At 39.3% G+C, this 15,740-nt stretch overlaps 1 protein-coding gene across 2 annotated transcripts in view; it reads left to right on the forward strand.

Annotated features, from left to right (window-relative positions):
- itpr3 (inositol 1,4,5-trisphosphate receptor, type 3) overlaps positions 1–15,740 on the forward strand; it is a 274,637-nt gene that overhangs the window by 252,536 nt on the left and 6,361 nt on the right. For both annotated transcript variants that reach the window (XM_043716798.1, XM_043716799.1), the window contains exons 51-55: positions 2,230–2,394; positions 4,438–4,630; positions 5,331–5,432; positions 8,330–8,451; positions 10,680–10,845. In XM_043716798.1, coding sequence (XP_043572733.1) covers positions 2,230–2,394; positions 4,438–4,630; positions 5,331–5,432; positions 8,330–8,451; positions 10,680–10,845 — 748 coding nt within the window. The remainder of the gene's footprint in view (positions 1–2,229; positions 2,395–4,437; positions 4,631–5,330; positions 5,433–8,329; positions 8,452–10,679; positions 10,846–15,740) is intronic.

Here is a 15,740-nt window from a genome sequence, read left to right on the forward strand (position 1 = left end):
AGCCATGTTGACTATCCCTAATCAGTCCTTGCCTTTCCAAATACATGTACATCCTGTCCCTCAGGATTTCCTCCAACAACTTGCCCACCACCGAGGTCAGGCTCACCGGTCTATAGTTCCCTGGCTTGTCTTTACGACCCTTCTTAAACAGTGGCACCACGTTAGCCAACCTCCAGTCTTCCGGCACCTCACCTGTGACTATCCATAATACAAATATCTCAGCAAGAGGCCTAGCAGTCACTTCTCTGGCTTCCCACAGAGTTCTAGGGTACACCTGATCAGGTCCTAGGGATTTATCCACCTTTACCCTTTTCAGCACTTCCTCCTCTGTAATCTGGACATTTTGCAAGATGTCACCATCTGTTTCCCTACAGTCTATACCTTCCATATCCTTTTCCACAGTAAATACTGATGCAAAATATTCATTTAGTATCTCCCCCATTTTCTGTGGCTCCACACAAAGGCCGCCTTGCTGATCTTTGAGGGGCCCTATTCTCTCCCTAGTTACCCTTTGTCCTTTGGTCAAAGAAATAATTCCATGCTTACCCTCTCTGACATCTCTCTTGTAAGAACCTGTTTTTGATTTTACCTTTTTTTGCTAAGGGAATGTTAAAAGTATTTGGAACAGCATCATTAGGTTCCGATAGAGTCGATTCGGTTTTTAAATAGTCAAGTTATTGTGTATTCTGTTCTCTTTTTCATTCGGTAATCTTGCAAATAAATTCTATTTTGTTTAAAATGAAGTGGTTGGGCCAGGTGCATCACTCCTGGAATATCCACTCCACACCTGCTTAAAACCTGCTGGAAAGTTATGGTTTCGGCTACTTTTAGATTAGATTAGATTACATTACATTACATTACAGTGTGGAAACAGGCCCTTCGGCCCAACAAGTCCACACTGACCCGCCGAAGCGAAACCCACCCATACCCCTACATTTACCCCTTACCTAACACTACGGGCAATTTAGTATGGCCAATTCACCTGACCCTGCACATCTTTGGACTGTGGGAGGAAACCGGAGCACCCGGAGGAAACCCACGCAGACACTGGGAGAACGTGCAAACTCCGCACAGTCAGTCGCCTGAGGCGGGAATTGAACCCGGGTCTCTGGCGCTGTGAGGCAGCAGTGCTAACCACTGTGCCACCGTGCTGCCCATTGAAATGTTTTGAGGGGTTCTAGCCTGGTTCATAACACCATGTTGCAATCTGAGTCAGTACTGTGTCTGGAGTTAGAAGGATGCCCAACAGAACAGGAAAAGGTCAATAATAAAGTCAATGTTGTGTGACTTGCAGATCTATGGCCTATTCCACTATTGTCCTGGTGGAAGTGTCAGCAATGTTATATCTTCAGAACTATGGTTTCATAAAGATGTCATCTGCCATGTTTGAAGGAATTGGCCTTTTTTTCTACCTGCATGGCTGGAGATCTTTGATAGAATGAAGAAACCTGTGCCTTCTCTGTCTAAGTATCATGGCAGCTCCCAGGATATCTGGCTCCGAGCTGCAAGATTTGGCCTTGATAGTCACATATAATTTGACCTTGATGAAGTGGAAGGTTTTTCTACTGACAAACCATGCAGCATGGTGATAGTGTTCATTTCTGATTAATCTTTGGTGAATGTTAGAAGGAGAACCTCTTCAATAACTACTCCTGATCACTTACATCAATTATAATAAAGCTTGTTGTTATGTCTTGACATGGCATGGCACAGAGGCCTCCCAAGGAGGTTAATGTTGTACTTTCATAAGTTACACTAAGCTATATTATCTTATTCAATTGTATGTTGGCACAACTAATGCATTCATACTACACTGGGGGAATATAATTCTGTAAGAAAGCCAATAAGATAGGCCTCTAGGGTTTTTAAGGCAGATTAAGTTTCAAGATCAAATAATCTCCTCCTATCCCTAATTCATCTGTTCACAACTGATGAACATTTGAAAGTTTGGTCCCTGCTACTTTCTTATGGATGTGTTTCCAGTAATACCCTTAACACTGACAGCAATATATGTACACATTCAGTGGAAGGCAACTATGGTATTCAACATTAAAATCGCCATCACCTTCAACAGTGAATCTCCAAGACATTTAACAGAAATGGTAAACTACTTCAAATCAACAAAAATAGTAGTTGCTCATTTTGCAATGGAATCGGAATATTGGAATACATTTGATGTACTTTATTCTCATATTAATTATTATTTTCTTTTCCTTTTGTTATATTTAGCTCATCAACAAAATAGTGTATCTGGTTAGTTTTGTGGGCAATGGTGGGAAATTTATCATTGGATATAAGGCCATGATTATGGACATGACATTCCTTTACCATATCGGATACATAGTGACAAGTGTACTGGGGCTCTTCGTGCATGAGTTTTTCTACAGCATCCTGGTATGTTAGATCGTCATTTATCACAGCTTCAGCCAGAATGTTTCAAATTTTAATCAAAGCATTTCAGCTAATTCCTGTTTCATTTTGTATCGAGCTCTAGTTGTGTTACATTGCTTAAGTTAATTCTCAAAAAAAGATTGCTTGAAGTGAAAAGAGCATTGGAGATGTTGTGCCTTTTTCCAACTAAAGGCAGACACTATGTTGTTCGGTAATTGCACGTTAACTGTATTCTATGCTTCACTTGGAGCTAAGCATAGAAACTGCTGGAGAAATTCTCTCTTCAGAGATATTACTGACCTAGTATTTATTTGCAGTATGTTTTTGATTGCACTTTTTCCCATTATCTTTTTCTTGTAATATTATTTTTTATTTATTCTCACATGGGAAATAGGAATTGCAGACAAGTCTAGCAATTCTTGCTCATCCACATTTGCCCTTGAACTGATTGGCTCTGTCAACCATTTCAGAGAGCAGTTGAAGAGTCAATTATATTTCTGGGGTCTGGTCTCCGATATAGGCCAGACCAGGCAAGGCTATCAGATTTCCTTCCCTAAAGAACATTAATGAACCAAATGGGTTTTATGATAATCATCAAAGTTTACTTCGGCACGATTAGACTAACTTTTGTTATGGTTTCAGGATTTATTTAATTTAGATTTACGATCTATTACCGTGAGATTCAAACCCATACCTCCAGTGCATTAGTACTACTCTTGTTTACTAGTCCATTGAAATTACCATTACATTACTGCTTTCCCTCTGGTCAATAAATGATCATTTTCCTGAATTATAGGCACTGTCCCAATGTGGACCTCAGGCCAACTAGGAACTGGGTTATGGCTTCTCAGCTCATTTCAAGTAGAAGTTTTGCAGTTAACAGAAAGAAGGGACCCTACATGCTGTAAGATTAAGTTAGATTCAAATCCAAGCTCCAAAGAAGAAGGGACAATTCATTAATTCACTATACTGCCCAGTCTCTATTTAAGTTTGTTCCTCAACCTTAACTGAGCAAACTGTAAGCTAATGTAGAAACTTAAGGAGTCAGTATAAAACATTGGCCTGCTCTAAAGACATGCAACATGATTATTTTAATCTCAGAAGGATGCTATTTGGCCATTGTGTCAGATGAATCTTGATGAGATGTGTCATCATGCTTTTCAAAATGAGCACCATGACTTAGCGCCCTTATCCTTGTAAACCCCAAATCCTTGCACAATGTATTCTATTTAAATAATCATTTTATGCCCTCTTGAATTCCTCAATTGAACCTGCCTCCTCCACACTACCAGACAGTACATTCCTGATCTGAACCACACATTGTATGAAAATCTTTTCTCTCACCTCACATTTGCTGCTGTTTCAAATCACTTTAAATCCATGCTGTCTGGTTCTTGATCTTCTCTTAAGTCTTCATCTCTCCAAAGACAGCAGTTCCAACCTCTCAAAGCTAACCTTACAACTGAAGATTTCATTCTTGAGCGTGTGATGGCACTCTTACAATTAGAACCATTCTTTTAAATCTCTTTCACACTTTCACTAATGTGTTCATATCCTCCTATGGTGTTTCACCCAGAACTGTATATAATCCTGCAACGAAGACCGAAAAAGTGTAGAAGTTCAGCATCGTCTTGCTCTTGTACTCTATGCCCCTAGTAATAAAGCCCAGGATGTTGTATGTTTTATTAACTAGACTCTTCACCTGCCCTACCATCTACAGTGATGTGTACTTCTGTACCCCTTTTGAATTATACCACTTACTTTGCATTGTTTACTGTTTTGTTTTATGTTTCATGGGATTTGAGGGGAGATGTATTGGGTGAATATAAATTTAAATGACTGTTTGATCTTTCTTGAAACAAAATCAATGTAAAATGTAGAAAATGTTTGTATTTACTCGAATGAGAACCAAGTCCAAATCAATATTATCATAAAGACTTTCCGTTTAAAAGTTTTGTCTTGCTGTTCTATAAAGTTCAGGCCATTAAAATGAGACACAAAACTGATAAATATAAACTTACCATATATCTGACTGTTTTATTTCAGCTGTTTGATTTGATCTATCGAGAAGAAACCTTGTTTAATGTCATAAAAAGTGTTACACGTAATGGTCGTTCCATCCTCCTGACAGCTGTGCTTGCCCTTATCCTTGTTTATCTTTTCTCAATCGTGGGCTTCCTTTTCCTGAAGGATGACTTCATTCTAGATGTTGAGAGGTTACCGAGCAGCAAGACATCAGGTAAATATAACTTGAGACTTCACTGTCTGGACAGTGCGGTATTCAGTTGTAATTAAGGTGATGTTCAGGCATTGTCTTTGTCATCGGGCAGGGTTTCTTGATTTTGCACAAATTGTAGATTTACCTACTGAATGACTTTAATGGACATAAAAATGTAGACTGACAACACAGAAAAGGAATATTGTCCCACATGCCTGGCATCAACTGCTCAGCCATTCCATTATGTGCAAGTTGACCAGAGTGTCAGAGACTGGTGGCCATTCACATTTATTTGTTCATAGAACTAATAATGTAGCAAAGGAGATCTGGGCATAAAGTATGTTGCCATACTAAAGTGTATTAAAGATGAACAAAAACAACTTCATCCATAATAACTTTCTTATCTTGAACTTGAGATCATGAAGCATTCTTGAGTGTGTGATGACATTCTCTTTCTCTGCATAGAGAAAATGAAATTGCAGAATTAATTGCCAGATCACCCTCTGCATACTTCATTGGTGCTCATCCATAAATACTGACAAAGGCCTGAGGGATGGTACATGAAACATTGATATCTAAAGAGGGAAAATTAAATAATTTGAAAATTAGAACAAGAATAACCCAGTAAAATGGGAAGATATTGTTAAGAGCAAGAATTTTATACAAATCTTCAGTAAGGCAAAGGTTACAATTTTAAGCGGACTATTTCTTTTGTCATTAGGTTCGTTTGCAGTACCAGGAAGCGTTGTAAAGGATTTCATTAACACATGTGCTGCTGATGATGTTCATTGTTCTGCAGGCATCCAAGACATTGAGTCACCAGGTCAGCATATTAACATTTAATTTGCAGAAACAAATGAGCAAAAATCTGCATATCATTCTACAAATTTAATCCATTATCCATTCCAGAAGATACAAGTTTTTTCTTTTCTTTTTCCCCAGTTTCCTCCCATCTTTTAGTTCTTTCATTGGATATGGATCCCACTAACTAGTCCAGTATTCATTGCCCATTTCGAATTGCCCTTGAGAAGGCAGTAATTCTATTGAAGGTCAAAGGGTGATGGTTAGATTCTTTCTTGTTGGCAAGAAGGGGAAGTATGGTTCTGGTGGTACTGGCATTCCTCTGCCAACTCATCCAAGTATTTTCTGTTGCATGAGTCAACAAGAAGTGCTTCAAACATAATACATTGTAACCTTTATTCATTCATGGGATGAGGGCAAGACTTGAGAGTGTGGTGCTGGAAAAGCACAGCTGGTCAGGCAGCATCCGAGGAGCAGGAGAATCGACACTTCAAGCATAAGCTATTCACTAGGCATGCAGCCTGTGGGCCAAGAGGGCTGAGAGATAAATGGGAGGAGAGTGGGCCTGGGGGGAAAGTAACTGAGAATGCGATAAGTAAATGGAGGTGGGGGTGGAGGTAATAGGTCGGAGAGGAGAGTGGAGCAGATAGGTGAGAAGGAAGATGGACAGGTAGGACAGGTCAAGGGATGGTGCAGAGTTTGAAGATTGTCTCTGGGATAAGGTAGGTGGAGGAGAAATGAGGAAACTGGTGAAATTCACATTGATCCCATTGGAGGGTCCCAAGGCGGAAGATGAGGCGTTCTTCCTTCAGACATTGAGTGTTAAGGGTTTGGTGATGGAGGAGGCCAAGGACCTGCATGTCCTTGGGGGAGTGGAAGGGGGAGTTAACGTGTTCGGCCATGGGGCAGTGGGGTTGTTTTGTGCATGTGTCCTGTAAGGCCAAGATTTATTGCCCATCCCGGAGGGCAGTTAAGAGACAATCACATTACTGTTGGTCTGGAATCACATGTATTCCAGACCAGATACCACCAGATGTATTCTCATCTGACTCTCATACGTCTGTATTTAGCAGCAGAAGTAATTGTCATCAGCAATGGGAATCTGCATTTTTCCATTCTCATGCCCAAGTGACAGAGTAAACAGGTGTTTTCAACAACATCTGTACAACTGGTTCCATAGAACACAGAACAGTACAGCAAAGTACAGACCCTTCAAACCTCGATTTTGTGACGACCGTTTATCCTACTCTAAGATCAAACTAACCTACATACCCTTCATTTTACTATCATCCATGTGCCTATCCAAGAGTTGCTTAAAATATCCCTAATGTATCTGATTCTACTACCACTGCTGGGAGAGCATTCCATGAACCCACCACTCTCTATATAAAGAACCTACCTCTGACATCACCCCCAAAACTTCCTCCAATCACCTTAAAATTATACCCCGTCATGATAGCCATTTCCTCCCTGGGAAAAGGTTTCTGGCTATCCACTCTAACTATGCCTCTCATCATCATGTATGTCTCTATTAAGTCACCTCTCATCCTTCTTTGCTCCAATGAAAAAAGCCCTAGCTCCTTCAATCTTTCTTCATAAGACACGCCCTCCAGTCCAGGCAGCATCCTGGTAAATCACCTTTGCACTCTGTCTAAAGCTTCCACATCCTTCCTGTAATGAGGTGACCAGAACTGAACACAGTGTTCCAAGTTTGGTCTAACCAGGGCTTTATAGAGCAGCAGCATAACCTCACAACTCATTCCCCCCTGCTAATGAAAGCCAACATACCACATGCCTTCTTAACAACCCTATTAACTTGGGAGGCAACTTTGAGGGATCTATGGACGTGGACCCCAAGATCCCTCTGTTCCTCTACACTGCCAAGAATCCTGCCTTTAACCCTGTAATCTGCATTCAAATTCAGCCTTCGAAAATGAATCACTTCACATTTTTCCAGGTTGAACTCCGTCTGCCAATTAGGTAAAAGTGAGGACTGCAGATACTGGAGATTAGAGTCAAGAGTGTGATGCTGGAAAAGCACAGCAGGTCAGACAGCATCCGAGGAGTGTCTGAAATGTCGATTCTCCTGCTCCTCGGACGCTCTCGACTCGCATCTGCCAATTGTCAGCCCAGCTCTTGTGATAAATTTCAGGATTAGTGCCTGATCTTATGAATGCATTTTAATTCTTCAAAAAAGGGTTGTATTTAATAGCACAAGTATTTTACACTTAAAACCCTGTTTTCAAATAGTAAAATTTTTGAAAAATTAAGACATAAACTGTTGAGTTTTATTTTAAATTTTTATTCACTAGGGAAGTTTTGAGAATATAAAGTCCACATTGGAACACTCCGGAATAAAGTATGAATGATGGACTTCTAACCGTCTAACCAAGCAAATTCTTCTCTCATGCTCACCTTACACTACTTTAGGATTCAAAAATCTTCCCTCTGTGCACAAAATCAAATGTGCTCATGATCTAAAAATGGAGAGAATGTAAAGGAAAGGAGTTAATGGTCTTCCTCCTATGTGTTGATTTTGTAATCATGTGTGAATAATAGAATGCAAGTATACAAAGGTTAAACTTTATTAATTAATGTGTTATAATAGATCAGTGAGGCCACTTTTGGATGTGATAAAATAGTTATACTCATGTTTGAAATATTTACAGGAAACAACCACAAGATAGATCTCAAGTGCAAAGCAAGATGAGTTGAAGAACTAAAAACTGATTGGAATGGTGGATACAAAAAAATTTTTTGTACAAGTGGATAAAGTTATTGCCTGTGCAAGACTCAGAACTGATTAACTTTCATAAATGCTTGTCCAAGAACAATTGGCATAGAGCTCACACTCTAATTTTTCAAAGAATATTGGAGGGAAGCTTTAATTTACTTCTGCTGCTCCTTCTGTCATTACAGATGAGGAGAATGACAAAGAGCGAGCCTGTGACACTCTATTGATGTGTATAGTAACAGTATTAAATCATGGCCTACGTAATGGAGGTGGTGTTGGAGATATACTCAGACAACCTTCAAAAGATGTAAGTAAATCTTGATAATGAGACATCTGGAAGCATTTGTCTCTCACCTCTACAGTTTCAAGTTTAAAACTGAGCAGTAAGCAACCATAATTACTCACTGTTTTTATGTATGTGTGTATGCTGTTTTATTGAATTTTCTCTTGAACACTCAAACTCACCAAAATGTGTCAGTAACATACCTCCAGTATATGCTATATTTTACAAAATTAAAGTAAGTTCAATTTTTAAAAAAATTATGTAACTTCCCTGCCCAAATATTTTATCAATCCTTTTACGAACCCCCATACTACTGTCCAATTCTCATTATCAAGACTGAGATTCCAGTTTCTGGAATTTATTACTATCATTTATAAGCTAGTCACTTAAAACTATTAAAAGTGACAGGTGATTTAATATCTCATGTCCAGTTTCCCTGTGTAAATTTGACTGTCCCATTTTGGGCATCTCATCTGACAGCTCAGATGGGAATTGAACATAAAAGGATTATCAAGTAATCCACCATCCCAGCAATGTGCTGCACTATCACTCTGTATGATCTAACTTTCATCATTGTTAAATAGTAACCCGCATCTTTAAATTAATCTTGTGATGATGAATTACCCTGAGGCACGTACACATATATTAGAGAATAGGAAAATCAGAAAGGCTCTCTTTGAATGTTTTCAATACGGTTTTTTTACGTATTATCTGACTCCCAAAAGAAATTAGCGAAAAAATTTCAAGGAATCCCTACAATGCAGATAGAGCCATTTGGCCATTGAGTCTGCATCAACCCTCCAAACAACATCTTACCCTGTGCACATAACCCCTCATTTACCATGGTTTCTCCACCAAGCCTGCATCCCCCTAGACTTTTGGAGGAAACTGGAGCACCCGGTGGAAACCCACACAGACATGAGGAAAATGTGCAAATTCCACACAGTCATCTGAGGCTGGAATTGAACCCAGGTTCCTGATGCTGTGATGTAGTAATACTAACCACTGTGCCATTATATTACCTGAACAGATTAATTAACTTTTTTGATGAACTATACACAGCACAGAAACAGATCATTCAGACTAACAAGTCCTTAACTAACTCACACATCTTCCCATCTATTTTTCCCAACCCATAAACATATTCTTCTACTTCTTTCTCTCTCGTCCCTTGAATGCATTTTTGGAATTCGCATTAACAACATGCTGTTGTAGTCAGTTCCACATTCAACAATTCTCTGGGTAGCAACATTTCTCCAGAATTCCTGATTGATTTATTGGTGACCACCTTTTAATTATGGTTCTGGACTTGCACACATGTTGAAATAACTTCTACCTGATTTACCTTATCAACCTCTTTCACAATCTTGAATACCTACCTCAGGATATTTCTTTTATGTCCTAATTTGGAGAAAGAAGCCTTATAATTTTTCCCCATTCTTCAAGGCCTCTGTTAGTCTTTTTATAAGAAGAACCCCAGAACTGATCGCAGTATTCTGAATGTAACCTAACCAATATAATTTTAACCTAAGTTAAAACATAACACAAGACAGGGAGCTGGGAAATAAAATCACAACTGGAGATTGAGATGTAAGTCTGGATAAAATAATTTATTTCAAACAACATGAACAAAATAAGGTAGAAGTTAATTAAGGTTGAAACTTTATTGCTGGAACAGCACAGCAGGTCAGGCAGCATCCAGGGAACAGGAGATTCGACGTTTCGGGCACAGGCCCTTCTTCAGGAATGAGCAGAGAGTGTTCAGCCCTACCTTTTATCTTCTCCTGCTGAACACTCTCTGCTCATTCCTGAAGAAGGGCCTGTGCCCGAAACGTCGAATCTCCTGTTCCCTGGATGCTGCCTGACCTGCTGTGCTGTTCCAGCAATAAAGTTTCAACTTTGATCTCCAGCATCTGCAGACCTCACTTTCTCCTAGAAGTTAATTAAGAACCACTTACATTATAAGGAAAGAACGTTAAATATACACAGAGGAATAAAATGGAGAACATTAGTTTGGAATGTGGAGGTCTGACAAAAGCTTGGTTGTTTCAGAGGGAAATTTTTCAGGTATTAAATAATAAATGTTGGAATTCAAAAGATCAGAGGAACTTTCAAATAAAGAACTTCTCCCTAATATGGTGTCTGAAAATTGTTATGTATACATTTCAAGTTAGTTCAAATAATTTTGTGGAAGCATAAGAATATTGAACTTGGAGATTAAATGTAATTCTGCAATGATTGATGTATTCCAGGAAGCTCTCTTCCCCGCTCGTGTTATCTTTGATCTGCTGTTTTTCTTCATTGTCATCATTATTGTATTGAACCTGATTTTCGGTGTAATCATTGACACCTTTGCTGATTTGAGAAGTGAGAAACAAAAAAAAGAAGAAATCCTGAAAGCGACCTGCTTTATCTGTGGTAAGTGCTGACATCCAATAGGGAAAGTGAGGACTGCAGATGCTGGATATTAGAGTCAAGAGAGTGGTGCTGGAAAAGCACAACAGCTCAGGCAGCATCGGAGAAGCAGGAAAATCAACATTTCGGGCAAAAGCCACTCAGCTCCTCAGATGCTGCCTGACCTGCTGTGCTTTTCCAGCACCACATTCTCGACACTGACATCCAATACTTGTTCACCAGATGAATAAAAACGTTTGTAAAATGTCTGCTGCAATAATTACATTTTCTGATTGAAAATAATACATTGACTTGGTTCAGTACTATTTTTATATGTTAGAAGAAACTGGTAGTGTTACCTCCATTTTAACTAATCATCCCATGGCCTCTGAAGATGCCATGTGGAGAAATTAAGTGCCTCTTGCTTCACATCTTAGTGGGTAGCTCATGTGATATGTTTCATGGCCTAAGACCCATGGACATAAATCACACTTCAGTTCATCCCTCATTCTCTACTTATTTCAAAACTAGAAAGCATATGTTTAAGGTGAGAGAAGAAATTTTTAACAAGAAAAGGAGGGGCAACTTTTTTTTAACAGAGTGTGGTTCATGTGTGGAATGAACTGCTACAGGAAGTGGTGAAGCAGGTATAGTTACAACATTTAAAAGACATTTGGATAAGTACATAAATAGAAAAGACGAAGAGGGATATGGGCCAAATGCAGACAAGTGGGATTAGTTTAGTTTGGGAACATTGTTGCCGTGGACTATTTGGACTGAAGGTTCTGTTTCCATGCTGGATAAGTCTTTGGCTCTGTTGTTGTTCTTCAGTGGTGAAGAGAATGAATGTTGAAGGTAGTGAATGAGATGCCGATCAAATAGGCTGCTTTGTCCTGGATGGTGCCAAACCTTCTGATTGTTTTTGGAACTGTACCTATTTTTGCAAGTGGAGAGTATACCATCACACTCCTGACTTGTGCTTTATAGATGGTGGACAGACCATGGGGAAGCTGGAGGTGAGTTACTCTCCACAGAATTTCTGACCTTGACAGCTGTGTACCACAGTATTTATGCAGTTGGTCCAGATCAGTTTCTGGTCAGTAGTAGTTTCCAGAATGTTGATTATCGGGGATTCAGCAATGGTAATGCTGTTGAATGTCAAGGGCACATATTTTGAGTCTCTCTTGTTTGAAATGATCATTGCCTGGCACTCGTGTAGCACAAATATTACTTGTCATTTATCAACTCAAGCCTAGTTATTGTCCAGATCGTGCTGCATGTTGGCACAAACTATTCAATATCTGAGGAGGTGCAAATTATGCTGGACATTGTACAAACATCAGGAAACGTACCCACCACTAACTATATGATGGAGAGAAGGTCATTTGATGATGCAGTTGAAGATGATTGGGCTCAGACACTACTTTAGAGAATTTCTGAAGAGATGTCCTGGGACTGCGTAGGTTGACCTCCAACAATCACCACCATCTTGTACCAAGTTTGACCCCAACCAGTGGAGACTTTCTCCCTAAATCACATTGACTTCCATTTTGCTACAACTTCTTGCTGCCACATCTGAGCAAATCCTGGCCTGAAGTTAAGGACAGTCACTTGTTTATGAGCAAGTGGTGTTTGTTAGCACTATCAAACAATCCTGCCCGTAACTTGGCTAATGAACTAGAGTAGTAGTGGTAAGTAGCCTTTTTGGATCGGGTGGTAAGTAGCCTTTTTGGATTTGTCCTGCTTTTTGTGGACGCAGCATACCTGGACAACCTTTTCACATTCCAGATAGATGCCAGTGTTGTAACTGTGTTGGGACTGCTTGGGTATAGGTGTGTCTAGTTAATATCACAGATTGACATAATATTGTCAGAACCCATAGCCAATATCTTCGTCTATTTCTTGAAATGAATGGAATTGTTCTAAGACTGGCAGCTAGGGATCAGAGGAGGAGGCTGAGATAAATCATGCACTTGGCATTTCTGGCTGAAGATGGCCTTATCTTTTGCTCGATGTGCTAGATTCTGCCATCCATTCATTAAATTTCACCACTATTCAAGATTGGCTGTGACAGGACTTCAGGATTTTGATCTGATCCATCGATTATGGGAGCACTTTGTCCTAGGTAGCATTCAGGAGGTGTCCAGCCTATGTTTGACCTGATTCCATGAGACTTCAATTGTTCCAACATTAGTGTTGAGGATTTCCAGTTTCACTCCCTCTCAATTGTATACCATTGTGTCTCACCTTTGGTGATTCGGTCCTGCTAGTGGGTCAGGAAGTAGCAGAAATTGATGATGCAAGAGTCTGGACATTGGATGTTAAGGTTTAATTCAATGTGTATGATTAATTCAGGATGTTATGTGACTAGTCTGTAATCAAGTGATCTCAAGTTTCGCACAAATGCTAAAGGTTAGGGAAGAAATCATTGCCAAATCAACTGGGCAGGAGTGTCTTCATTGTCTTCGATGCCTAGGTCATTATCAGGTGGTTCATCAATTTTACTCTCTTTTTAATTCTGACAATTTGCAATGACTAAGTGATTTGCTAGGCCATTTTAGAAGACAGTTAAAATCTGTTGGTCAGGAGTCACAAATAGGCCAGATTGGGTAAAGGGACAAGATTTCCTGAACAGACTGACATTTAGGGTTTTGCAACAGTTTTCTTGTTTCATGATTAGCATTTACCAAGGGTTAACTTTTCATTCAGGACCTACACAATCATAGAGCTACAGCATGGAAACAGACCCTTCAGTTCAACCAGCCCATGCTGACCATAATCCCAAATCAAACTAGTCCCATCTGCTTTCTGTTGGCCCATATCCCTCCAAACCTTTCCTATTCATTTATTTATCCAAATGTCTTTGAAATGTTGTAATTGTTCACACATCCACTACTTCCTCTGAAGTTCATTCCTCTGCATATGAAATTGGTCTTTTTAAAATCTTTCTCCTCTCACCTTACAACTGTGTACCCTCGTCTTGGAATCCCCCAACCTAGGGAAAAAAAAACAACTACCATTAACTGTATCTATACCCCACATTATTATATAAACTTCTTTAAGGTCATCTCTCAAACTTCCCTACTGCTGGGGTAGAATGTGATGTCATGACTCCAGAGAATTGGTCCAGGCCTTCGGAGATTACAATCATCACATTCTCAGTATGCAACCTTGTGTCAGTGGTAAGCTGCTAGTTCTTTACACTGTATTGTATATTCCTCTAATTGTGGGAGTTAATGGTAACCTACTCATGGTCTCCCTCTGTGTGCTAATTCATCAAGAACCTGCCAGGCTATGTCATCAGAAAAGACCAAATGCCCAAAAGTGGGCTTCCACTCTGAAAAGCATGAAACCATTGAACCCAGTTTACTAGCACAACAAAACACTTTCCAGAGAATACATTGAATCTTTTCATTCTATCAGTCTTACTTTGGTATCTGTATGTTTTTCAGAAATTTCAGTTGTCATAAAAAGCAGGTAGAAAATAGATAGAAAAGAAGTAATATAACTTTCAAGATTAAATAAAGTACAGAGTTGACAGTTTGGAAAATGAAGTAGAGATGCATGTTCAACAATAATTAAAGCAACAATCCCAAACATATTCAAATATACAGGACCACATTTATTTTTCAGTGAATTGCATCAAACTTTCCTCAATTTCAAGCTAAGATAAATATGTTTTAGTTATATTGATACTTGGCAAGCTGGATCTCTGTGTACCAGACTTAGTATAAAACAATCACATGTGACAAATAAGTATTTGAATTCTGTTGCAATGTTGTATGTAATGCACCCATGAGTATCCTTAATATTCTCAATGCATATGGCATAACTGAAGAATATACTATCCTCTTCCCTTAACTATGCCCACGATTTTCAAAGAGCTTTTATTTAAGGTTCCCCTGCAACCACATTGGCCTTGCATAGCAGTTTCAATTTCCTCTGAAGGATGGGACTTCCGAATTCCCGATAGTATCAGTAGAAGAAGTGTTCATCACAGTCTTGCAGGCCAGATCACTTCTAATCCCCTGCTCAGTCTCCACTGGGGTGTTTGGGTAGAAGAAACAGTTGATCTGATTATCCTTTGGCTTAAAAGGGGAAGATAAACCAAGCTAGTGACTCCTGATTGTTATCCAGCAACCACTGTTGAAACAGGTATGGTAGAAATGCTGGATAAAGACAGAATTGAGATAACAGGCCATGTCCCCTCTGGTACATGGTTTATGGATTGTTTACTATGCTGAAGTCACTGTATAACCCAAATCTTTGTTAATTTCTTACTGTTTATGCTGAATTGCGTAAAAATATAATCAGCCAGATGTTACTTGAAGTTATTGGAATAACATGATAGCTTGTGAAATTTTAATGCAGTCTAAGTCATTGTCTTCAATCAAGGTGGAATGGGTTTTACAATAAATACGCACTGTCTATCAAATGAAGTGCCTATTTCAAAACTGTTAGAAATCATAAGAATCCATCTTTTAAAACTCAATTTACTTATGTATGCAAAGAAACTCCTTCCTTTTCGAGCTGACTGGTTTTCTTTCTTTTCAGCACTGACACCAAAAGAAATATCAATATTACAGATATTAAGTAACATCCAACACCTCAAGTAGCTATTAACTTCAATAAAAACAGAGCTATAGATGCTGTGAATCTGAAACAAAATTAGAAAGTGCAGGAGAAACTCAGCAGGTCTGGTAGCATCTGTAGAGAGGAAAACAGAGTTAATGTTTTGAGTCCAGTGACCCTTTCTCAGAACTGAAAATAGCTGGGAAAGGGTAGTATTTATCCTGATGATGGGGTAGTGGGAGTGAATAGAGTATCTGATGGAAATGAACACTGCAGATGCTGGAGATTAAAGTCGAGAGTGTGGTGCTGGAAAAGCACAGCAGGTCAGGCAGCATCCGAGCAGCAGG

The sequence above is a fragment of the Chiloscyllium plagiosum genome, chromosome 26 (genome assembly GCF_004010195.1).
Source record: "Chiloscyllium plagiosum isolate BGI_BamShark_2017 chromosome 26, ASM401019v2, whole genome shotgun sequence".
Taxonomy (NCBI): Eukaryota; Metazoa; Chordata; class Chondrichthyes; order Orectolobiformes; family Hemiscylliidae; genus Chiloscyllium; species Chiloscyllium plagiosum.